This window comes from Leptopilina boulardi, unplaced genomic scaffold, assembly GCF_019393585.1.
Source record: "Leptopilina boulardi isolate dan_hultmark-lab unplaced genomic scaffold, ZJU_Lbou_2.1 LbouV2_229, whole genome shotgun sequence".
In the NCBI taxonomy this organism is placed as follows: domain Eukaryota; kingdom Metazoa; phylum Arthropoda; class Insecta; order Hymenoptera; family Figitidae; genus Leptopilina; species Leptopilina boulardi.
The window spans coordinates 2,667,122-2,692,299 of record NW_026137784.1 but is presented as its reverse complement, the minus strand read 5'-3'; the positions used below and the strand labels follow the sequence as shown (position 1 = coordinate 2,692,299).

The 25,178-nt window shown below is 29.2% G+C and overlaps 1 protein-coding gene across 1 annotated transcript; it reads right to left on the bottom strand.

Moving 5' to 3' along the window:
• Positions 1–472: 472 nt before the first annotated feature.
• Positions 473–24,473, bottom strand: LOC127280076 (collagen alpha-1(IV) chain). The gene is made up of 25 exons (XM_051302844.1): positions 24,221–24,473; positions 17,493–17,535; positions 11,662–11,779; positions 10,268–10,566; positions 10,021–10,155; positions 9,703–9,810; positions 9,211–9,432; positions 8,947–9,126; positions 8,719–8,835; positions 8,452–8,616; positions 8,045–8,347; positions 6,551–6,934; positions 6,270–6,476; positions 5,991–6,159; positions 5,766–5,893; positions 5,594–5,657; positions 5,085–5,459; positions 4,655–5,004; positions 4,313–4,579; positions 3,444–4,227; positions 3,156–3,371; positions 2,711–3,082; positions 2,113–2,284; positions 1,681–1,795; positions 473–1,557 (listed from the first exon to the last, which is right to left on the bottom strand). The coding sequence occupies exons 1-25, from the start codon at positions 24,238–24,240 to the stop codon at positions 1,300–1,302; spliced, it is 5,571 nt and encodes a 1,856-aa protein (XP_051158801.1). The 5' UTR covers positions 24,241–24,473; the 3' UTR covers positions 473–1,299.
• Positions 24,474–25,178: the final 705 nt, after the last annotated feature.

Sequence of the window (25,178 nt, the reverse complement as noted above, 5' to 3'; positions counted from 1 at the left end):
AGTCACTTGGAATAATAATTAGGTTAAATTATTTATTATTATCATTATTATTATTATTATTATTATTATTATTATTATTATTATTTTTATTATTATTATTATTTTTATTATTATTATTATTAGAAATTGTTAATTATCAATGTATTTTTTTGTTTTCTATTAATTTAAAAATTCCGCCTTAAATTGTTTAACAATTATTTTTTTTTGTGATTTGATTTATTTTTTTATTAAAAATATATTGTATACACCATAGACTAATTAAAAAATTCAATCCTGATTGTTGAGTGGTAGCGTCACCATTTGGACGACGTAAACATTGAATTCACTCGAATTTCTAGTCGTGTTCTCTCATTGACAATCCACATTTGCATACCAGCAGTGACAAACTGACTGGCGTCGTCCAGGCAATACCAGCATCACAAGTAGATGCAAACTCCAAACAACAATGTTTCCTTGTAAAATAACAAACATATTTTTCAAAAAAAAAAAAAAAAAAAAAAAAAAAAAAAAAAAAAAAAAAAAAAAAAAAAAAAAAAAAAAAAAAAAAAACAATCGCATATTTGAATGAGAGATAAAAAAAATCATTTTTTACAATATATTAAAATTAAATAAATGTACATTCGCAAATTTAAACATTTATAAACTGAAAACAATTGTTTCAATATGAAAATAATTAAAAGAAAAAGAAACCGTTAAAGAGAGGGGACAAATAAAGAAATTCATTTTGCTAAAATGTCAAAATATAATTTTATTGACTATGTAGCAAAATACCTATTTATTTAAATATTTGGCGTCACGCAATTACCAGACTAAGATCGTTTACATTAATATACAATATGTAAATGTGCCATATTGAATATGGGCAGTGTCTGTGGTAGTACGATATAAATGATCTTTGATCTCTTAATACGACTTTTTTTTATGATATATAAATATATATATTATTTTACATGTTAAGTAATATTCTAGGCACTTAATGGTACAAATTATTAATTAAAAAATAGAATGAGAATCGAGGGAAAAAATGGCAGCGGACTTGGGAGGGTAAAGAGAAAGAGTGTGTGTGATAATAAAGAAGTGAAAAATTGGCAAAAAAAAAAATAGTCCATATTTCACAAACAAAAAAAAAAGATTCTAAAAATCCAAAATAAAATCTAAAACTAATTTTGACTCATACTCTTTGCCCTCCATTGGCGGGCAAATTATTTTCTTATAAAACTTTTCTCAATTAATTAATTATAAAATTTCTTTTGCTTTTTTTTAATGAATTAATTATAATTAAAAAAATTGTGTACAATCTCATGTGTTTCTTAAACACACGGCGCATCGACTTATTCGATTTCGTAGATTTCCAGCTTTTATTGTCTCTTTTTGAGGCTTCTGGAATTGCTGATTGTCTTGGATTGTTGCCATCCAAAAACTGTACTCGTTGGTATAATAATGGCAGTGTCCTTTGGCACCGTTACATTCGATAAACGGAACTGCTCGGAAGTCCTCTAAACAGGATCCAGGACTAGATAAAGATTGTCCTCCGCCTTGCGCACCAGCGCCCGTGTGCTAAAAAAAAAAATTCAATCATTATTTTTAAAATTCACAATTTTTGAAATTCTTCCAAAAAAAACAATTCAAATTCTTTTTTTTGAATTTTTCCATTAATTTAAAAATTACTGTAACACTTGCCATTATAAAACTGTATCCAATCCAGAGATTGGACCAGCCATTTGGACATTCTGGAATGGCAGTTGATTGACTGTGGACCGCTATTACACTTGCTGGCACTTCACATACAACACATCTGTAAAAAAAAAATTCAATTAGAAATTAGCGAAATAATTAGAATTTTCCTAATTTAATAAATAAATTATTATTGTAACAATATTATGTTAATGATAATAATTTGAATATTAATTAATTTTTTAATTCCGAGTAATTAATTGATCTATTATGAGCTTATCAGAATGTAGGAATCTTTTAAAACTAGAAGAAATAAACAATGAATAATTATTTATTAATTATTAATTGTTGGGGGGAAATGATAATGCATTTCTGTGATTTTCATGTGTGAAATAGTTGACAATCAGGTATTTGAAAACAAGAATGTTGTTTACATACCTGGAAATATATTCTTCAATGCCTGACTCTTCAACAGGCATCATTGGTATTGGACTATTGGTGGATAGCCAATAAGAACGATCATTTCGACTTGCATAGTGACAGACGTCATTTACGTCGCAGAACAAGAACGGCATCGTCGAGAACTTTCTCACACATGAGCCAGCATAACCTGTTCCAAAGAAATTTATAGGACAAGTCAGTTTATATAGGAACCAAAGTCTCTCTCTTTACTAATGTCACTTCATCTCTTTAAAAACACGTGCAATCTTTCTTTGTTTTTTTTTTTTAATTACAAAAAAATCGCATTATTATAGATTCGTTTAATTTTCAAAATTTAGAAAGGGAAAAAATTATATTCGACACGCTAGAAAAATAAATTATTGAAAAAGATTCAGGAATGCAAATTATCTTTTGAATATATTAATTTATCACGATTCTCAGAATTCTTGGATTGTAAAACTCGTTTCTACATATGATAGATTTTCAAAAGTAATTTGTTTAAACAAACTATAAAATCATCGTTTCAAAAAGATAAAAATTCATAAAAGAGAAACGAATTTTAACAACTTTAAATGAAATAATAAAAAAAACTTGCCTAAATCTTGAGAGTGAGCCCTTTCGTCACCATCAGTGAATAGAAGACTGTAACCCTCCCATAATTTGATATGTCCACGTTCACAAGTTGGAACAGTTTGACTTTGACTATGTTTGACTAATAAAATTCCCGTCAAATAATCAGGAGCAATGTCACATGGTGCTCCTTGTTCACCCTTAATTCCAGGGAATCCAGGCGTACCCGAAAGTCCAGCTTGTCCCGGTGGTCCATCTAATCCAGGTTGTCCAGGTAATCCAGGTGTTCCAGGTGCACCAACAAAGCCAATTTCTCCCTTAGCACCGTCTCTACCAGGGAAACCTGGAGGTCCTGCCATTCCTTTCTCTCCCGAAAGTCCAGGAATTCCAGGGGATCCTGATTCCAATAATTAAATAACGAATGATTCATTGATTAAATTTGTTTTCAATACTCAAAATAAAATTTTTACCTGGATAACCTCGATCTCCCTTTGGTCCAGGTGGCATTGTTTCGCAATCATCTCCCTTTTCTCCTTTAATACCAACAAAACCAACCGATCCCATCAAACCAGGTGATCCTGGATAGCCAGCATCACCTTTTTCACCCGGGAATCCTGGAATTCCATCTGGACCATTCCAGCCTCTATCTCCCTTTTCACCAGGCAAACCATCCAATCCGTTCAATCCTAATAATTTAGATTCATTATTTACCAATAACTAATTTTTTTTACTAATTATTGTTCCTTGATTAAACCCACCTGAGACTCCTTGATCACCCTTTTGACCAGGAACACCGAAAGGTCCTGGAGGACCTTGATCTCCCTTTGGTCCTCTCTCTCCAGTGAGTCCAGGCATTCCTTCAATTCCAGGCGCACCATCCCGACCAGACAATCCAGGTGCTCCCGATAATCCTAAATCACCTTTCTCACCCTGTGGACCAACTGGACCATAAGGTCCCCGATCACCCTTGTGTCCGGGTAATCCAGGCAATCCCGCTTCTCCTTTTTCGCCGGGAATTCCTGGGAATCCATCTTTTCCGTGTTTACCCAAACGACCAGGAAGACCCTTTTCTCCTTTAACTGTCACACCTTGAAGACCAGGAAGTCCCTCTGAACCTCGATCTCCCTTTGGTCCCATTGGTCCAGGAGGTCCGGGATTTCCTATAAGACCGACTGAGCCTCTGTCTCCCTTTTCGCCCACAAATCCTGCCACTCCATCGAAACCTCTGTCACCCTTCTGTCCAATATCACCGGGAAGTCCAGGAAGACCTGGTTCACCTTTCATTCCCTTGGTATTTAACGTCAAACCAGGAGGTCCACGATCACCTTTTTCACCCTCTGGACCCACTATTCCAAATGGACCAGGCGGACCTATAGGTCCCCGTTCTCCTTTCATTCCATCCAAACCACCTTCTCCTGGTATTCCAACGTCTCCCATTTGTCCTGGAAACCCAGGAGAACCCATTGGTCCAATCTCTCCATTTTCCCCTGGCAGACCATCAAGTCCAGGTGTTCCAGGTTCTCCAGAAAGACCAGGGAATCCCTAAGTCGTAACAAAAATTGTATCAATTAACTAATTAAATCAGTTAAATCAATTAAATAACTAAATTCGGTTTTAAATTACTAACAGCGTCTCCTTTTTGACCAACGAAACCACGAACGCCAGCGTCGCCTTTTTCCCCTTGAAGTCCAATTAAACCAGGACGACCAGGTGTACCAGCATCACCTTTAGCACCCGGAACTCCATCTCGTCCAAATATCACCATTCCCCTTTCGCCCTTAATTCCATCCAGACCGTCTCTACCAGATTGTCCCATCGGACCTCGAATTCCCGGCATACCAACCTCTCCCTTTTGCCCCTTTTCCGAAACCTGACCTGGTTCTCCTTTTCTTCCCTAAATTCCAAAAATTACAGAATTTGTCATTTTATTTAAAAAAAAAACCCCCCCAAAATAAATTGCGATACTTACAGGAAAACCAGGAGGGCCATGATCTCCCTTCATTCCTTCGTATCCGTGCGGACCGTGTGGACCCGGTGGTCCTGGATAACCAACATCTCCTTTTAATCCAGGCAATCCGGGTCTTCCGGATTTACCCTCTATTCCTGGCAATCCAGGGAATCCATAGTCTCCTTTCGGTCCCGTTTCACCCTTCAAACCAGGACGTCCCTCTTCGCCTGGAGTTCCCGGTAAACCAGGAGCTCCTCTTCTTCCAGGATAACCCTTTGATCCGTCACTGCCAATTTCACCTCTTTCGCCTTTAGCTCCAGGGAATCCGGGTAAACCTTCTCTACCCGGTTCTCCAGTCAGACCAGGCTCACCTAAAAACATTTAATTAAATAAATTTATTTGTTAAGTAATTTAGGTAAATAAAAATGATGAAAAATTAATAAAATCCTACCTTTAACTCCATCACTACCGGCCATTCCTGGTACTCCAGGTGGTCCAGTAGCACCAACTGGACCAGTGTCACCCTTCTCACCAGGAGCTCCAGGTAAACCATCCAATCCAGGTTCACCGCCATCTCCTTTTTCTCCAGTGAATCCAGGCAATCCTGGTGGACCCTCTGGTCCATCCTTTCCAGGTGGTCCCGGAAGTCCTCTCTCACCTTTAACTCCCTGTGGTCCCGGGAATCCAGTGCTTCCTTTCACAGAAACTCCAGGTTCTCCTTTAACGCCTTTTGGAGCCGCTGGACCAGGGAATCCTCTCGCTCCCTCTTTGCCCGGTTCTCCAGGGAAACCGAATGGTCCCATATTACCCTTCTCTCCCCTTGGTCCTGATAAAAAATTAAAAAAAAATTGTATTAAAATACAATTATAATTCTACAACAGACGTTTTAACTATCGGATGAATTATAGAATTGAAACGCTCGATTTAGAAAAAATTATAAAATATAAAAAGAAAATTCACCTGGTTCTCCTCTGGGACCAGTAGGTCCTGGGGGTCCAATCGATCCAACAGCACCGACAAGTCCCTGTAAGAAATTATATTTGAATATCACTTGGTTTTAATTACATTATTTAATACTGAAATAAAATCTAAAATTTTTGTATGTTCGAAATCGAAATATTTTGTAATCTACCTCAGGACCCATGTCTCCCTTATCGCCCGTTGGTCCATCTCTTCCAGGCGGTCCGGGTTCACCTTTCGTACCTTGCTCCCCTCGATCACCTTTCAAACCTTCCGTAATGTTACACGGTGCACATTCACCTGTTTTCAGAGAATTAAAAATTAAGTACTTTGGGAATTAAAAAAAGACTTGTCATTCTAGTTTGATAATAAAATGGTAATTAATAATTAAACGTACCAGCCTCTCCTTTATCGCCAGGAAAACCAGGATCACCTTTCATTCCAAAATAACCATCTCGTCCTGGTTCACCAGGTTCTCCCTTGATGCTCACACCTCTCTCTCCCTTCCATCCGGGTGCACCGGGTCTTCCAGGAACTCCATCTTGACCCGGAAAACCTCGATCTCCCTAAAAAATTTTATATTTAATTTAATTTCTATAAATTCACATTAATGTATCTAATTGAAATATTCGGAATATTACAAATACAGAAATTTTTTTTTTTTTAAATTACATACTGGTTCTCCTTTGAGACCAGGAAATCCTTCGTATCCTTGTCGTCCTTTCTCGCCAATAGGTCCTTCGGGACCAAATGGTCCAACACGTCCCGATTCTCCACGAACGCCTTTATCGCCTTTTATCGGTTTCAATGAATCCCTGGGTATAATTGCCGGTGTTCCTGGTTGTCCCTGAGATCCAGGTGCTCCAGGCAAACCATCTTTTCCCTGAAAAATTAATTCTTTAAAACTGTGTTTGATTTTCGCTATTGATTTAGGGAAATTTCGAATTTTCAACTCACGGGAAAACCAGGTGGTCCTTGAAGTCCAGGATTACCGTCAATTCCAGGTTCACCAATTGGTCCAAGTTCACCAGGTGGTCCTCGAAGTCCTGGAATACCAGGCGCTCCATCGAATCCTCTTTCTCCCTTTAAACCAGGATGACCAGGAGCACAGTCAATGCATCTTCCTCCAATGTCACCTTTTTCACCAGGAAGTCCCGGAAAACCTGGCATACCATCTTTTCCCGATGGTCCAATTTCTCCAGGTTGTCCAGGTGCTCCCGGTGATCCTGGAATTCCCTCCAATGAATCGCCGGGTCGACCTCTCACACCCTGATAACCTCTCTCTCCCTTTTGGCCCTTTGCACCATCGTTTCCAGGAAGACCGTCCATTCCTTTGGGTCCCTAATTTTGTTTAAATTTTGTTTAATTAAACCTGATTGAACCTAATGGTACCTAATCGTACCTGATTGAACCTAACTAAGCCTAATTGAACCTGATTAAACCTAATGGAACCTGATTAAACCTACTGGAACCTGATTAAACTTAATGGAATCTCATTGAACCTAATGGTACCTAATCTTATCTCATTGAACCTAACTAAGCCTAATTAAACCTGTGATTAAACCTAATGGAACCTGATTAAACCTACTGGAACCGGATTAAACTTAATGAAACCTCATTGAACCTAATGGTACCTAATCGTACCTCATTGAACCTAACTAAGCCTAATTTAACCTGTGATTAAACCTAATAGATCCTGATTAAACTTACTGGAACCTGATTCAACTTAATGGAACCTCATTGAACCTAATGGTACCTAATAGTACCTAATCGTACCTCATTGAACCTAACTAAGCCTAATTTAACCTGTGATTAAACCTAATGGAACCTGATTAAACTTACTGGAACCTGATTAAACTTGATGGAACCTCATTGAACCTGTGATTAAACCTAATGGAACCTAACTAAGCCTAATTTAACCTGTGATTAAACCTAATGGAACCTGATTAAACTTAATGGAACCTCATTGAACCTGTGATTAAACCTAATGGAACCTAACTAAGCCTATTTTAACCTGTGATTAAACCTAATCGAACCTGATTAAACTTAATGGAACCTCATTAAACCTGTGATTAAACCTAATGGAACCTAATTAAACCTACTGGAACCTGATTAAACTTAATGAAACCTCATGGAACCTAATGGTACCTAATCGTACCTCATTGAACCTAACTAAGCCTAATTGAACCTGTGATTAAACCTAATGGAACCTGATTAAACCAACTGGAACCTGATTAAACTTAATGGAACCTTATTGAACCTAATGGTACCTAATCGTACCTCATTAAACCTAACTAAGCCTAATTGAACCTGTAATTAAACCTAATGGAACCTGATTAAACCAACTGGAACCTGATTAAACCTAATGGAACCTCATTGAACTTAATGGAACCTAATTGAAACTGATTAAACCTAATTGATCCTTGTAGCTGAATTGATTTTATCACTTACTATGATTGACAATCCTTTTTCACCGGAAGGACCTCGAAGTCCTGCGGGACCAGGAGCTCCATCAAAACCACGTGGTCCAATTTCACCTGGAAAGCCCGGAAGACCCGATTCTCCTTTGTGTCCTTTTTCACCTGGCAGTCCTTCGGGACCCGGAATTCCTGGAAGACCCGGTCCTCCTTGTAAACCAATTGGACCTCTCAGTCCAGGTTCTCCGGGAAAACCATCTGATCCTCTGGGTCCCACTGGACCAGGGAAACCTCTTGGTCCCTTCTCACCTGGTGGTCCAGGACGACCTTTACCACCCTAAACAAAATTTATTGTCAATAAAGTTAAAAAAAAAAAATTATTTAATTGTTAATAAAAAGAAAATAATTTATTTATTTAATTTCAGGAGAAGAAATACTCACTCCCGGTGGTCCAGGAGGTCCTCGAATACCGGAAATACCCATTGGACCATCTATGCCAGGATGTCCTTTAGCGCCAGGACGTCCATCAAGACCAGGTAGTCCATCATAACCTCTGTCACCTTTCAAACCAATAGGTCCTGGTGGTCCTGAAAATCCATCTCTGCCCTGGGTAAGTAGAAAAAAAAAAATTAATTATACATTTTTTGGGAAATTGATAATATGATAGCAATAAGTTTTTGGATATTTTTCCATGTAAATGGAACTCACCCGAACTCCTGGAACTCCAGGAAGACCTTTTTCACCTTTCATTCCGGCTACACCAGGTATTCCGTAATCACCTGGAGGACCGGTCTCTCCTCTAGGTCCCTCTGTGCCCCTATCACCCTGAAAGAAAAATACTTGACAATATATTCGCGTAAAAAATATTTTTTTCTGTAATGGAAAATTTATTTTTAAAAAATTTTTTTTAAATTAATTAGAAAAAAATTTAATTACTCGATCTCCTTTTGGTCCCGGTTCACCAGGTGAACCAACTGTTGTTTTTGTTCCCGTGGACGTTTCCAATTTACCCGGAGGACCCGGAAGTCCTCTCAGACCTTTATCTCCCTTTGGTCCTTCGAAGCCAAGACCCATGTGACCTTTTTCACCTTTTTGTCCCGTACTTCCTGGTAATCCCTGTTTTTTTTATATTATTTTATTATAAATTATAATTTATGATATAAAAATTGAAATTCAAAAAAAAAAAAAAAAAAAACGTACGTATTGTCCTCGTTCGCCTTTCATTCCAGGAGGACCTCGAGGTCCTTCTGGTCCTGGATTTCCAGGTGGACCACGTACTCCATCGAGACCGGGTTCACCCTTTTCTCCCACGGGAAAAGGTCCCACGTAAGCTGGCGTTCCTTTTTCTCCTTTTGGTCCTGAAATTCCAGGAAGACCACGAGGACCCGATTCTCCAGGACGACCATCAATTCCCGGTAATCCCTTTAATTGTCCGAAAATAATAGTAAAAACGAGAAAAAAATTAATATTTATTAAAATATTTAAAAAATTTTCAAAATTAATTGTAAAATTATAAATTAATAATAATTTATTATTATTATTATTATTATTATTATTTTTACTAATAATAGTTAATATTTAGTAATAATACAAATTTTTCAAAATTAATATCAAAAGTTTTATAAAAGTTAATAGTAAAAATTAATTAGAGGAAAATTATTAAATAAATAATATATAAAAATGAAATCGTACATCGGTTCCGTTGCATCCATCGCGACCAGGAAGACCCGCATTTCCCGGTGGTCCTTGAACTCCTGGAACACCGTCGATTCCAGGATATCCAGGCACTCCAGTCATACCCTAGAAATTATTTTTTTGAAATTTTTTTTTTCTCATTTTTAGAATTGTAAAAATTAATTAAAAATATTTATAAACCTTTTTGAAAATTTTCATTGAATTACAAAAAAAAATATCTATTATTATTATAAAAAAAAAAAAATTTCTGTTCCTTTTTTTGTAAAATTTTTCGACTCTCAAAAAACATTTTTGTGAACACTAATTTAATCTTACTCGATCACCCTTGTATCCTCGTGGTCCTTGTGGACCGGGATCACCTTTATCACCCTTTTGACCAAGAAGACCTTCTATTCCTGGAAATCCTGTTTGACCCCGAGGACCTTGAATTCCAGGTGTACCAGGAGGACCCTAAAAATAATTAATTAGAAAAATTCAATTCAATTTTAATAACAATGATTATTCGAATTTATTTATTATTTAAATCGGGAGAAAAAAAAATTTTTTTTTCTCTTTCTCTTACTCTTGATCCTTTCTCGGCGTAACATTTTGGAACGCAATTTGCATTTCCGGTACAATTTTTTGCTTCTGGATTTGGATACACCGCGTATCTACCTCCACCATCTTCTCTTTCAGCTCCCGATGGTAGATAACGATCTCGATCATATTGCGATGAACCATGTTGACCTCGATGATAATTTCGATCATATGAATCACCATAATTTCTCGAGTCACCATATCCTTCTCTATTGCCATTGTAAAATGTTTGATTCCACGAGGAGCCAGTATTATATGACGTCTCATAATTCCTATCGTTGCCATCTTCAAAAAAAAAGAATTCAATTTTCCATTATTTATTTGACTAATTATTTATTATTAATGATTTATTACTAATTATTTATTATTAATTATTTATTACTAATTATTTATTATTAATTATTTATTCCTAATTATTTATTATTAATTATTTATTACTAATTATTTATTATTAATTATTTATTCCTATTTATTATTAATTATTTATTACTAATTATTTATTATTAATTATTTATTACTAATTATTTATTATTAATTATTTATTCCTAATTATTTATTATTAATTATTTATTACTAATTATTTATTATTAATTATTTATTACTAATTATTTATTATTAATTATTTATTCCTAATTATTTATTATTAATTATTTATTACTAATTATTTATTATTAATTATTTATTACTAATTATTTATTATTAATTATTTATTCCTAATTATTTATTATTAATTATTTATTACTAATTATTTATTATTAATTATTTTATTTATTTATTGAAAAAAATACGGGCAAAGCCCATTAATTATATTTATTAATATTAATTATTAATTAATTAATTTTTATAAAATTAATTATAATAATTATCACCATTAATAATTATAATTCACAGCAATCAATAATTATTATAAATAACTGGTTTTTTAAAAAACGATAAATTATAGTATTATAGTACTATTATTAATATTGTAGTATTATAGTACAATAATACTATTACTGTAGTATAAATTATAGTTAGAAATAAAAAAATTTTTTAAAACACTATAAATTATAGTATTATAATAGTATTACTAGTATTACTAGATTACAATACTATAGTACTGTAGTACTATAGCACTATTATTATAGTATAAATTATAGTTATAAATAAATACTTTTTTAAAACACTCTAAATTATAGTATTGTAATACTGTTATTAGTATTATAGTACTTTAGTACAATAGTAATATTATTATAGTATAAAATATAGTATTACAGTACTGTAGTACTTATTATTACAGTATAATAGTACTACAATACTATTATTATAGTGTAAATTATAGTTATAAATAACTAGTTTTTTTTAAATACTATAAATAATAAATAATAGTAAAATAGTAACCATCATAGTCGGGTTGATCGTCATCATAAGGACGATATGAATCGTCATTATCATCCCCATGCGGTGGTTTTTCAATGTCACCTCTGTGTTGAAACCTTTGACGAGTTGAAAAATTTTGCTGAAAAAAAAAAATAATTTGAAAAATTAAATTTGATTTTTTTTTTTTTTTTTTTTTTAATTAAACAATATTAATAATAATTTACACAACAAAGAAATTGAGTTTTCTTTTAGAGAACGAAAGAGAGGGGGAGATTTTTTTTTTTTTCCTAGAAATTAATCTACGCTTATTTGTAAGGAAACAAATGAAATAAAAAGAACGAATTATAACAGCACATGTTATAGATAAACTGTTAATGACAAATCTAAAATGATGACCTATGAACTTGATCGACCCTGCCTATATATATATATTTTACAATCAGCATAAAATGAGACTTGGTTTCTTATTATTGAAATTAATGATGTCATACACGCAATAAAATCATGTATACTCGTCATTATTTAATAACTATTGTTTAATAATTATTTATCGTTCTATATTTATCAAAATATCGAAAGTTTAAAAAAAACAGAAACAAAAATTATAGAAAAATGAGAAAATTAATATAATTGAAAAAACTTAAGGGAATAAACAAAAAAATTTTTTTTATAAAAATCATTAAAATATATAATTTAATTAAAATTTTTGGCTTGACATGATCGATAAATAATCATTAAAAAAAAATAGTGTAATTTCATTATTTCGTAATTTTTAAAATCGAAACATATGAAGTTGGGAAAAATGAGGTTAGTTATTTAACATTGAAAATCATCGGCAACTTACGCAACAAAGAATATATCATTTATAATGACGTAAGAATATTATCTGTGATAAAAGTAAAATTTTTTAAATTAAATCTTCATTATCCATATTCAGCCCTTTTTTAATTATTTGGAATCAAAAAAAAAAAAAAAAAAATGATTTGAAAAATTGATATTTTGAAAAAAAGGAAAAAAATATATATTTTTTTTTTAAATTTTTACGAATCCCCTTTGACAGGAATTCATTCATTTGCAATGTCACTCACTGACTTCTAATCCCCTAATCAAGCTAAGCCCAATTTACTCAACTCACCGATGACCTCGCCGCTCTGTCCGACAACGAGATTGAAAATAATTGGATTCAATTCACAGAATCTTATTGCAAAATTTCGTTCAGTTATTCCTTTTTCCATATATTTTTTCAAATCATTTTAATTTCAAAATTTTTTTTTAAGCTTTATCCCCCTTTTTTTTAATTAGTTAAATACTTTTGATTCCGGAATCGACACTGAAAACTGCTATTTATAACAATTTTTTTTTTCTAATTTATTTATATAACTATAATTACAATTAAAAAATTAATAATTAATACTTATTTATATTATTATTATAATTATTATAAATAATTAATAATAAATACTTGAATTAATAATTAAATTATACGATTTGTTTTAATTAATTAAGTAATTTATTTAAATTAATTAACTATTTAATTATAAATTAATGTTTACCTAATAGTATTTAAAAACAATGATAGTTACAAATTACAGAAATTATAAATAATATTTGTTATAAATAATTGTTTTTACAAATAATGGCAATTACAAATAATTGTAGTTTAAAAAATTATTGTTATAAACAATGGTTATTATAAACAATTGTTGTAAATAATTGTTATAAATAATAATTATAAATAATTGATATAAATAATAATTATAAATAATTGATATAAATAATTATAATAAATAATTGTTATAAATAATTGATATAAATAATAATTATAAATAATTGATATAAATAATTATAATAAATAATTATAATAAATAATTATAATAAATAATTGTTATAAATAATTGTTTTTACAAATAATGGCAATTACAAATAATTGTAGTTTAAAAAATTATTGTTATAAACAATGGTTATTATAAATAATTGTTGTAAATTATTGTTATAAATAATTATTATAAATAATTGTTATAAATAATTGTTATAAATAATAATTATAAATAATTGATATAAATAATAATTATAAATAATTGATATAAATAATTATAATAAATAATTGTTATAAATAATTGTTATAAATAATTGTTTTTACAAATAATGGCAATTACAAATAATTGTAGTTTAAAAAATTATTGTTATAAACAATGGTTATTATAAATAATTGTTGTAAATTATTGTTATAAATAATTATTATAAATAATTGTTATAAATAATTGTTATAAATAATAATTATAAATAATTGATATAAATAATAATTATAAATAATTGATATAAATAATTATAATAAATAATTGTTATAAATAATTGTTATAAATAATTGTTTTTACAAATAATGGCAATTACAAATAATTGTAGTTTAAAAAATTATTGTTATAAACAATGGTTATTATAAATAATTGTTGTAAATTATTGTTATAAATAATTATTATAAATAATTGTTATAAATAATTGTTATAAATAATGGTTGTTACAAAAAGTGGCATTTATGAACAATGTTTAAAACATGTTTGTTATAAACAAACAATTATTGTTACAAATAGTGAGTTTTCTTGTAATTGTTAATAAAATCATTGTTATAAACAATGGTTGTTATAAATATTTCTTATAAATTTTTGTGATAAATATTTGTTATAAATATTTTTGATAAATATTTGTTATAAATATTTGCTATAAATATTTGTGATAAATATTTGTTATAAATATTTGTTATAAATATTTGTTATAAATATTTGTTATAAATATTTGTTATAAATATTTGTTATAAATAATGGTAATTTTAAAAAAAATGTTAACCGATGTAATTGAACGATAATAATAATTATTAAAAATTATTAAAAACAAATTTTTAAAAAAATTTAAAAGATCGTAATTAAAAACGAAAAAAAAAACGTAAACTAGATTAGCCAGCGACAATTCGTGTAACGAAGCTGTATAACCCAATTTTCTCAGATAGAAGATATCTCTTCGTGCCGGTTCAACAATTGTCCTTTTTTATCGTTTTTTCTGGCCGCCTTCGTGAAACCAAGATTACGCAATGCAATATATGCGACGAGACACAAGTGTATTGTGACAAGACATACTTTACTATATATATACCTTCTTTTATTTTTATATGTATATATGTATATATATTCGCAGCATCCTTTGCATCTTCGTCTCAAAGTCATTCCCCCCCCCCTTTTTTCTCCTCTTTCTCTTCATTATCCCTTTCTCAAGTCTCACCAATCTCTGACTTTTTCTACTTTTTCCTATATCACTTATATATATGTGATGTCCATTAAGTAAGCGCGCAATGAATATTAATATTATAAAACACGACAGATTAATTTATTTTTAGAAAAAAAAAATATATAAAAAAAAATATTTTTTTAGGGAGTTTTGTTATGGATCTTTTTGCAGCTGCCAGAAATGAAAAATTTATATATTCAATTTGTTTTTTGTGAATTTAGAAATTTTTTCAATTAGGACAGCTGCTGCACCAAAATTTTCTCAAGTTCTTTTTTTAAATTACCATTGTTTAAAAAAAAAAAATACTTGGCGTCTATTTATTTTTAACAAATAAATGAGACAATTTTTTTTTTTTTTTTGAAAAATAAGATATTAATGTATGCAAATAAAAAATATGATTGAATTCTCTTGTTTACGCGTATTGGAAAATAATTCCATGACCTCCATTGTGGCCTTTGCCTCGCCAATGTAAAACAATAGTGTATTTGCAGTGGTATATATTTATATTTAATGTTTATTAACGAATAATATTGAAATATAAAGTGGAAAACTATTTTAAGTAAATGAGTAAGCGAAAAGTACATATATCCAGAAATGAGATATATATATATATATATACAGGGAGAGACCAATCGTAGGCGAACAGGATTTTCACTAACTGCAACCTAATAACTCTTTAAATATCATACGAATCGAGGTCCACTTGTAATATACTTATAAACTTCTTACTATAAACGAAATTAATTTCATTTTCTGGTTTTTCGTGAAATTCCCCTATTATTATTTCACTTATTTTCTTTTTTCAAAAAAAAAAAAAAAAAAGATAACTAAATTTTAATTTAGTATTAACTAATTTACTTTAATTGAAAATTTCTCTTTTTTTTTGTAATACAAAAAAAACTGTATAAAAATTTTTTTTAAAAATAATTTTAATAATTTTTGAAAATTCTTTTCGGATGATAAGTAGAATCTCCTACAGCCGTGTATAAACGGTAGTCATCGTTCAGGAGTAAATCGATATATTAAAATAAAAATGAACCGATAATTAAAACTAATTTGGAAAAAATATTTTTTTCTATTTATTATATATTATTATTATTATTATTATTATTATTATTATTATTATTAATATTATTAAAATTATTATTATTATTAATATTATTATTATTATTATTATTATTATTATATTTTGGTTTGAAATAGAAAAATTTCTCTGTAAGAAACTAATTGCACTTTAATTTTTTTTTCTTGTTTTTGCATTTGATGCTTAATGTGTTTAACTCTTTAGATTTGAAGCTACTGCCAAGGAGAAAATAGTTTATGGGAATGTGAATTTTCATACCCTCTCTTTATATATATATATATATATATATATATATATATATATATATATATATATTTCTTACCAGCGCACAAAAAAGGCGCTAGCATTGTTTATGGCTTCAGAGCAATATATGCAGATAAGGCAAAAAGTACTTGACATAAATCTTCCCTCCGTTTAAAGACACCTTGCCATTTTTTTTTCTCTCATACACATAGTAAAAAAATGTAAAAATATCCCATAATATATAAACCTAAGGAATTTTTAGTAATAATTTTTTTTTTTTATATAGATATTATTTGTAAAAATGACGGAGAAATGAAAAATCAATTATAGAGAAAAATTTAGAAAAAAGAAAAAAAGGGGTAACAAAATTTTTTGCTAAATAAAAATTATTATTTCTCAATATTTTTTTAAAATTATAAATAAAAAAAATAAACGGAAGTAAATAATAATTAAAATAATAATAAATTGTTTAGATTTATATCGGCTTTAGAATGATAATAATAAAAATAATAATAATAATAAAATATGACGCTCCACAAGAGAAGGGACCTTATGGTATAAAAGAAATTTTAGGTTATGTTTAGTAACAGTTTTATTTTGCTAAAAATACTTTATAATTAATTAGGTAAAATACGAATATTTTTCTAAACAAAAAAGAAATAGTAAAATTTTCAAAATAGTTTAAAAAAAAAAAATTAAATGAATACTTAGAAAGGAATGTATAAAATAAGTAAAATTAGTAAAATGAATTTACTAATGAAGATGTCTTAATCACAAAAAAAAACCGGAAATGAAATTGCTCTCGATGGATAAACAGAATGTTATCAAGGGGACTATTCAGAAGAGTGTTTGGCGGACACTAACATTTCCAGTGCATGCTTTTGCATATATGTAGGGATAAATTACATAAATATATATACATAAATATATATATATATATATATATATGTGTGTGTGTGTATATAATTCGCACATGTAATCTTGACATACGTGTGTCTCACTATCCGGGTGAATGAATCAGTATATATATGCAATATTATTATTATAATTATTACAATTATTATTATTATTATATACAGTATAAAAAACGTGAACAAAATTTTGCGTGAGAATTCATGGGAAAGATCCACAAGAATCAGAATTTTGAGATTCTCCATTTTTAATTTATCAATTATTATTAATTAATTAATTAATAATTAATTGTAATTAATTACAATTTTTCTTATAGGAAAATAAAAAATAAACTTACCCCTTTTACTAAAGCGGCGAGGCAAGCCAGGGTCGCGAGCCATCTGTAAAAAAAAATTTTTATTTAAAAAAAAAAATTTTTTTTTATATTAAAATTTTTTTAAAAAAACCATTTTTTATGATAATTATTTTTTTGTAACTACCACTTTTATTATAACAAAATTATTATTTCTGTTTACTACTATCCACCATTATTAACATGTATACCATATTAATTACAAAAAATGGTAGTTACCAAAAATAATATTTATAATTAATTATAGTTGCAATTAATTTTATTTACAATTTATGGTAGTTACAAATAAATATAGTTACAAATTATAATAATTGAAATAAATAATAGTTACAATTTATGGTATAATTATAAAAAAAATAATAGTTACAATTTATGGTAGTTATAAAAAAAATAATAATTACAATTTATGGTAGTTAGAAAAAATATTAGTTACAATTATATGATAGTTCCAAAAAATTATAGTTATGTTTTATGATAGTTACAATTAATAATAATTTAAATAAATAGTAGTTCCAATTAATTATAGTTATAATTTATGGTAGTTACTTAAAATAGTAGTTGCAATTAATTATAGTTACAATTTATGGTAGTTACTTAAAATAGTAGTTGCAATTAATTATAGTTACATTTTATGGTAGTTACAAAAAATAATAATTCCAATTAATAATAGTTATATAACTTATGGTAGTTAGAAAAAAAAATAGTTGCAAAAAATGATAGTTATGATTGTTAAATTAATGATAGTTATGATTTATGTAGATACATAGAATAATAGTTACAATTTATTGTAGTTTAAAAAACATAATAGTTACAAAAAATAATTGTTACAAAAAATAGTAATTACATTAATTATAGTTACAATTTATGGTAGTTATAATAATAGTTACAAAAAATTATAATTGAACTTTATGGTAGTTACCAGCAAGTAATTTAAGAATTTTAAATATAGAACAAAAAAAAATTCAAAAACCAAATTAAAGGTAAAAAAAAAATTTTTTTCTATAATTAAAACTACAAATCCAAAGCAATAAATCAGTATGATTTAGAATTCGATTTTTTTTTTATCTTAAAAATAGATAATATTAAAAATAGCAAATTTTATTATTATCACCATTTTTTTTTTTTTAAATTATCACAATAAATTTTTTTATAATTGAAAAATTATTTTTATTTTCGATAATGAATTTTTCGAAGAAATTCACAAAAAGAGAATTCATCTGGGGGGTGTATGTATGTATGTATGTATGTGTATGTAAACAGTGGGTGTTCTAAATAAAACGCCTCAACTTGTTAACTCGATTGGAATATTTCCGGTATGGGGCCAGGAGTACAAAAATATCCCGTTGGATAATGGCGGATGATCGTGAGGCAAATGTATATATATATATATATATGTAAGTCTGTTTCACGAGTCTTGAGAAGAAGTCAAAGGGTGGAATGGGAGAAGAATAAAGAAGAAGAAGAGGAGGCGGTGGTGCTCTCTCGCACGTGAAAGGGACAAGGATCAGGTGGATGAGAGCGTGTGCGGGTGAAGAAACATATCATGTAGCAGAAGAGTAAGTAAGAGAGAAAGAGAGAGAGAGAGAAGATGAGAAAGATTCCAGGATAACAAGGAAGGCTCCTCTTGCATCCCTGATGTGTGCGATCGGATACCAAACGTGAATTTTCGGTGTGTTTGTGTGTGTGTCTCGGAAGCTGGTATTCGCAAGATCAGACATCGATCGAGAGGAACAAGGAAGGAGGGGAGGGGGAGAAAAAAGGATAATAACGATAATGATGATGAAGAGTGTATGATGAGTACTTTGCCCAATAGGACCGTTATCGAACGTTTTTGAATTTATCAAGAGATCGTGTCAGCCTGGACCAAAAAAAAAAAATTTTCTTTTTGGTCCAGTCTTCTTTTAAGAAGAAATTTGCTGCCAAAAACCAAATTTTGGTCCAGTTTTCTTTGAAATAAAAATTTGGTGCCAGACTGGATCAAAAAAAAAATTTTCTTTTTGGTCCAGTCTTCTTTGAAGAAAAAATTTGCTGCCAAAAACCAAATTTTGGTCCAGTTTTCTTCTTTGAAATAAAAATTTGGTGCTATAGACTGGACCAAGAACAAATTTTTGGTTTTGGTCCAGTCTTCTTCTTTAAAGAAGAAGAAGAAAAAATTAGGTACTGGACCAAAAAAAAAAAAATTCCATTTTGGTCCAGTCTTCTTTTTTAAAGAAGAAAAAATGTTGTTGACAAAAATCAGAAGAAATGGAAAAGAAGAAAATGGTATTTACTTTAAAAGAATATAAAGGTGCGATTCCAAGTGAGATTTTGACTTTTTCGGAGTAGGTTAACCGATTGTAATGAAACTTTGGAATTTTGTTATATATAGTAAGACTAATCTTTAACGTAAATTTCAGCCAAAAATATTTGTTAGTTTACGAGATTTGCAATAATAACAAAAAATTTAAAACTGCTATATCTTCCGTTCTAATAAACGGATTGAGGTCTACTTTTTTTTAAAATGTCAAGGAAAATGAGAGGAATAAATCTCTTTCAGAACATTTTTTTATAATTTTACAACTAAAAAAATTATTAAATAATAATTGAATAACTTTCGCGCGACTAACTAAAATTCAATCACTTAAACGCTAAAATGATCTTACCTGTGTTTTCTTTAATGTTCCAAAGGATTTTTATTGTAAATGTAAGTTTAACTTAAGAAATTTTATTAATTTATTAGTATAAACAATTGAGATTTCTGCTAGTTGACGTGCAGACGACATTGCGCACGCAGCATTCTCACATAGCCAACTGACGTGATTCGTGGACTAAATTGGCTATGTGAGAATGCTGCGTGCGCAATGTCGTCTGCACGTCAACTAGCAGAAATCTCAATTGTTTATACTAATAAATTAATAAAATTTCTTAAGTTAAACTTACATTTACAATAAAAATCCTTTGGAACATTAAAGAAAACACAGGTAAGATCATTTTAGCGTTTAAGTGATTGAATTTTAGTTAGTCGCGCGAAAGTTATTCAATTATTATTTAATAATTTTTTTAGTTGTAAAATTATAAAAAAATGTTCTGAAAGAGATTTATTCCTCTCATTTTCCTTGACATTTTAAAAAAAAGTAGACCTCAATCCGTTTATTAGAACGGAAGATATAGCAGTTTTAAATTTTTTGTTATTATTGCAAATCTCGTAAACTAACAAATATTTTAGGCTGAAATTTACGTTAAAGATTAGTCTTACTATATATAACAAAATTCCAAAGTTTCATTGCAATCGGTTAACCTACTCCGAAAAAGTCAAAATCTCACTTGGAATCGCACAAAGGGAAAAAATAAAAGCGAAGAAAATCAGATTTCCATATGAAAAAAAGATGTAAAAGAGAATGAAAAAAAGTGAAAAATGGGAATAGACACAAACAGTGAAGAAAAAAGAAAATGAATTTTAAAAAAAGAAGAGAGAATAAGGTATAAAGCATGTTTCGCAAAAATTAAGGAATATGAAGGTGAAGGTAAGGCTCTCTTTAGAATTATCGAAACCAGAGATCCTTATATTGTACACATATATATATAGAGATGAGAAAATTACAGATATGAACTTACAATTTTAGAAGTTGAGAAGTGTGAGAAAATGCTGAAGACAATAATTGAAGAATTTCAAAAATGTCTGAATTTGCAAGAAAATTTTCTCTTCTTTTATAAAATTTACTATAGGAAAAATCAAAGGAAAAAAGGGAAAACAAAAATAAAAATTAAAAATTAAAAAAGTAAATAAAAAACAAAATAAATTAATTAACAAATAACAAAATAAATAAAAGAAACAAAAATAGAAAAAATACTAAAGGGCTTTTGTACCGTTAAAATGCAAATAAAAAAATTAAAATAGAGAAAAATAAAAGCAATGATCGTTAAATTGTTAAAATTAATAATATTAAAAAAATAGTGAATATGAATAATGTCATAATTGTGTACGTATAACGAAAGAATTACACGGAATTGATAATTCTGAGACATATGAGGAAAAAACAAAAAAAAACAGAAAATTAATATAATCAAAACTACAAAAACAAATAGGAAAGGAAAAAGGGAGATAAGCAGAAATGAATCAATAACATTTGTTTTCAACACAGAATTGATTAATATAAAAGAAAAAAAAAAATTAGTTAAAAAATGTTAATTAAAAAAAAGGTTTTTTTTTTATTATCAATTGAATCGAATTACATCAGATTTACAAATTCTTTAAATGTACTTTACCTAATTTATAAATTTAAAAATAGTTTGACATGTGTAGAGCGCATATGTGTTTTAAATAACTTCATTCCAAATAAAAATGGGTCACTTTGAACTGGTAAACTTTTATTTGCATTTTCTTTTTTTTTGAAAATGATAAAAATTATTTTCAAATAATTATTAATAATTAATTATCATTTTTTTTGTTAAACGCGAAACTAATTTAATATTTCTGACGTGCGTCATTAAAAAATCATTGCTTTTTAAATTGAAATTATTAACAGATTCTGAAAAGTAAAAATTAAAAAAAATAAATTTGTCAAAAAAAAAAAAAACAATAATTGTAAGAAAAATTTTAATGAATGAAAATGAAGTGATAACCAGAAAAAGATGATTCTTCAGCATTGAGAGATATGAAGAACAAGAGAGGAAGAGGAAGTAGATGAAAGTGAGAGTATGTCAGTGGTGATCAACCGAAGGAAATTCAATTTGATTATATATGTTGATTTTCGTTTATGTTGTGAGATTGAAATTCAAGTCAAAGAAGAAGAAAACGAATTTTTTTTCCTTAATAAAAAGAATTGATTAAAGCAAAGAAACTAAAGAAGATGAAAATAATCAAAGACAAAAATTATAAAAGAAAATCGAAGATAACCAAATAAGAGAATCAAAGAAAAAGAAAAGCAACGAGAAGAATCAAAGAAAATGAAGAAAATTAAAGAAGATGAAAAGAAAAAAGAAGAGAATAAAAAATTAAAGAAGAATCGAAGAAGAAGAAAATCGACGAAGAGAACCAAAGAAAATGAAGAAAATTAAAGAAAATGAAAAGAAAAAAGAAGAGAATAAAAAGTCAAAGAAGAATCAAAGAAAAATAAAATGAACGCGGAGAACCAAAAAAATTAAAGAAAATGAAAAAATGAAAAGAATAAAAAACCAGAGAAGAAAAAAAGAATCAAAGAAGAATTAAAGAGAAAAGAAAACTAAAGAAAATGAAGAAAATTAAAGAAGATGAAAAAAATATTGAAAACAATAAAAAAAAAAAACAGAAACCAAAAAAAGTAAAAAGAATCAAAGAAGAAGAAAATCAACGAAGAGAACCAAAGAAAATGAAGAAAATGAAAGAAGATGAAAAGAAAAAAGAAGAGAATAAAAAGTCAAAGAAGAATCAAAGAAAAAGAAAATGAACGTGGAGAACCAAAGAAAATTAAAGAAGATGAAAAAAATGGAAAGAATAAAAAACCAAAGATAAAAAGAATCAAAGAAGAATTAAAGAAAAAGAAAACAAAATTAAAGAAGAATTAAAGAAAACCAAAGAAAACGAAGAAAATTAAAGAATACGAAAAAAATATTGAAAAGAATAAAAAAAGAAACCAAAAAAGGTAAAAAGAATCGAAGAAGAAGAAAATCAACGAAGAGAATCAAAGAAAATTAAAGAAAATGAAAAGAAAAAAGAAGAGAATAAAAAATTAAAAAAGAATCAAAGAAAAAGAAAATCAACGAAGAGGACCAAAGACAATTAAAGAAGATGAAAAGAAAAAAGAAGAGAATAAAAAATTAAAAAAGAATCAAAGAAAAAGAAAATCAACGAAGAGAACCAAAGAAAATTAAAGAAGATGAAAAGAAAAAAGAAGAGAATAAAAAATTAAAAAAGAATCAAAGAAAAAGAAAATAAACGAATGTAACCAAAGAAAATGAAGAAAATTAATAAAAATAAAAAGAAAAAAATAAATAATATAAAAAGAATCAAAGAAAAAGAAAATCAACGAGGAGAATCAAAGAAAATAAGGAAAATTAAAGAAGATGAAAAGAAAAAAGAAGAGAATAAAAAATTAAAGAAGAATCGAAGAAGAAGAAAATCGACGAAGAGAACCAAAGAAAATGAAGAAAATTAAAGAAAATGAAAAGAAAAAAGAAGAGAATAAAAAGTCAAAGAAGAATTAAAGAAAAATAAAATGAACGCGGAGAACCAAAGAAAATTAAAGAAAATTAAAGATGAAAAAAAATTAAAAGAATAATAAAAAAACCAAAGAAGATAAAAAGAATGTCAATCAATATGAAATCAAAAAAATTCAAAATGAGTGAAAAACTACAAAAAGAGTTAAAAAGAAAAAAAGAAACCCAAAAAACATGAACAATATTTGAATATAGAAAAAGAAGATAAAAGATGTCAAAAAATGAAATATATTAATTTATTTCCGATACAAATATAATGGGTAATAGAATATGAAGAGTATTAAAAAAAAGAATTTTGTTTACAACCAGAGGAAAGAGAATATAAAAAACTATTTAAAAAAAAGAAGATACAATAATAATAATTTATTAAAGAAGATGAGAAATTAAAATAAAAAGAAGATGAAAAATATGTATCGTAAAAAAAAATTTTAATTTAAATTAAAATTACTCTTTTACAAATAAATATAAAATGAAATGAAAATTTAAAATGTGAATGACAAAATTTTTGAGGATGATTAAAAAATAAGGGTTGGACTCACCGCAATCCCGGCCGGATCATGATCTCGACCTCCCTATTCCTGTGAGGTCTAGGGAGTCGACTTTGGCAGGAGCCTTATTAAGTCCGTTTACGGATGGACTGTCGGGCAAATAATCTCGGGCGGCAGAATGGTAACGTGGTGAGGAGAAGTGTGCGGAGTCGTCCCATCCAGGGAGGACTCTGAATGAACTGAGGAGGGAAGGAAGGTGGAGGCGGTGGACACGAGCCACGCCAGCTAGGATTCCTCCGCGGTTGCTGCCGCCGCCGGTGGTGGTGGTGCAGCTTCCTCTTTCACAAACACCCTCTTCTTATTTGAAGAAGAAAAAAAAAAAATTTCCCCCTATTTTTTTTTTTTAAGAGGGTTTCTCCAACCCTCTCTCTATCTCTCTCTCTCTCTTCTTCTCCTCTCTCTTTCTTCTACCTTTTTTTTTTGCTTCTCTTGAGCGAAAGAAAAAGCTTCTCTTTAACTCCAGACTCTGGTCCAGACTAGTAACCGCGGACAGTGAGCCTAAGAGCCAAAGAGGCTAAGATCGCGCATCTCCCCGTGACTGTTGCGCGGTCCGTTCCTTCAACTCCCTCTCTCTTTGATTGGCTCTCGTTCACTCGGGACACGCTCACTCTCTTATTCTCTTTTCTTGTCTCTCTTTTCCTCTTGCGGTCAGGGTACACGGCAATACGTTTCAAAATGCGTTTATAGTTTGTACGAATACCGCGCGCGCGACAACGAAGAAACGCGCAAGGATACAGAAAACGCGTTAAAAGTGACACACAAGGAAAAAAGAAAAAAAAAAAAAAACAGGGCGCGGAAGATTCAAGCGCTCAGCTTGAGGAAAAGAAGACTAGTGAGAAAGAGTCCATGAGCGAGGGACCGACTTGACTGTGGGTGAAAAATCAAGTGGAGAAAGAGAGACGGAACAAGAGGAAGAGAGAGAGAGAAAAGGGAGAGAGAGAGAAGGAGA

Coding starts and splice junctions, on each gene's coding strand:
- LOC127280076 (XM_051302844.1), bottom strand. CDS start 24,240: ATGATCCGGCCGGGATTGCG. Junction 9,433..9,702: donor ATGGATGCAACGGAACCGAT/GTACGATTTCAT, acceptor GGACAATTAAAG/GGATTACCGGGAATTGATGG. Junction 8,348..8,451: donor GACCTCCTGGACCACCGGGA/GTGAGTATTTCT, acceptor AATTTTGTTTAG/GGTGGTAAAGGTCGTCCTGG.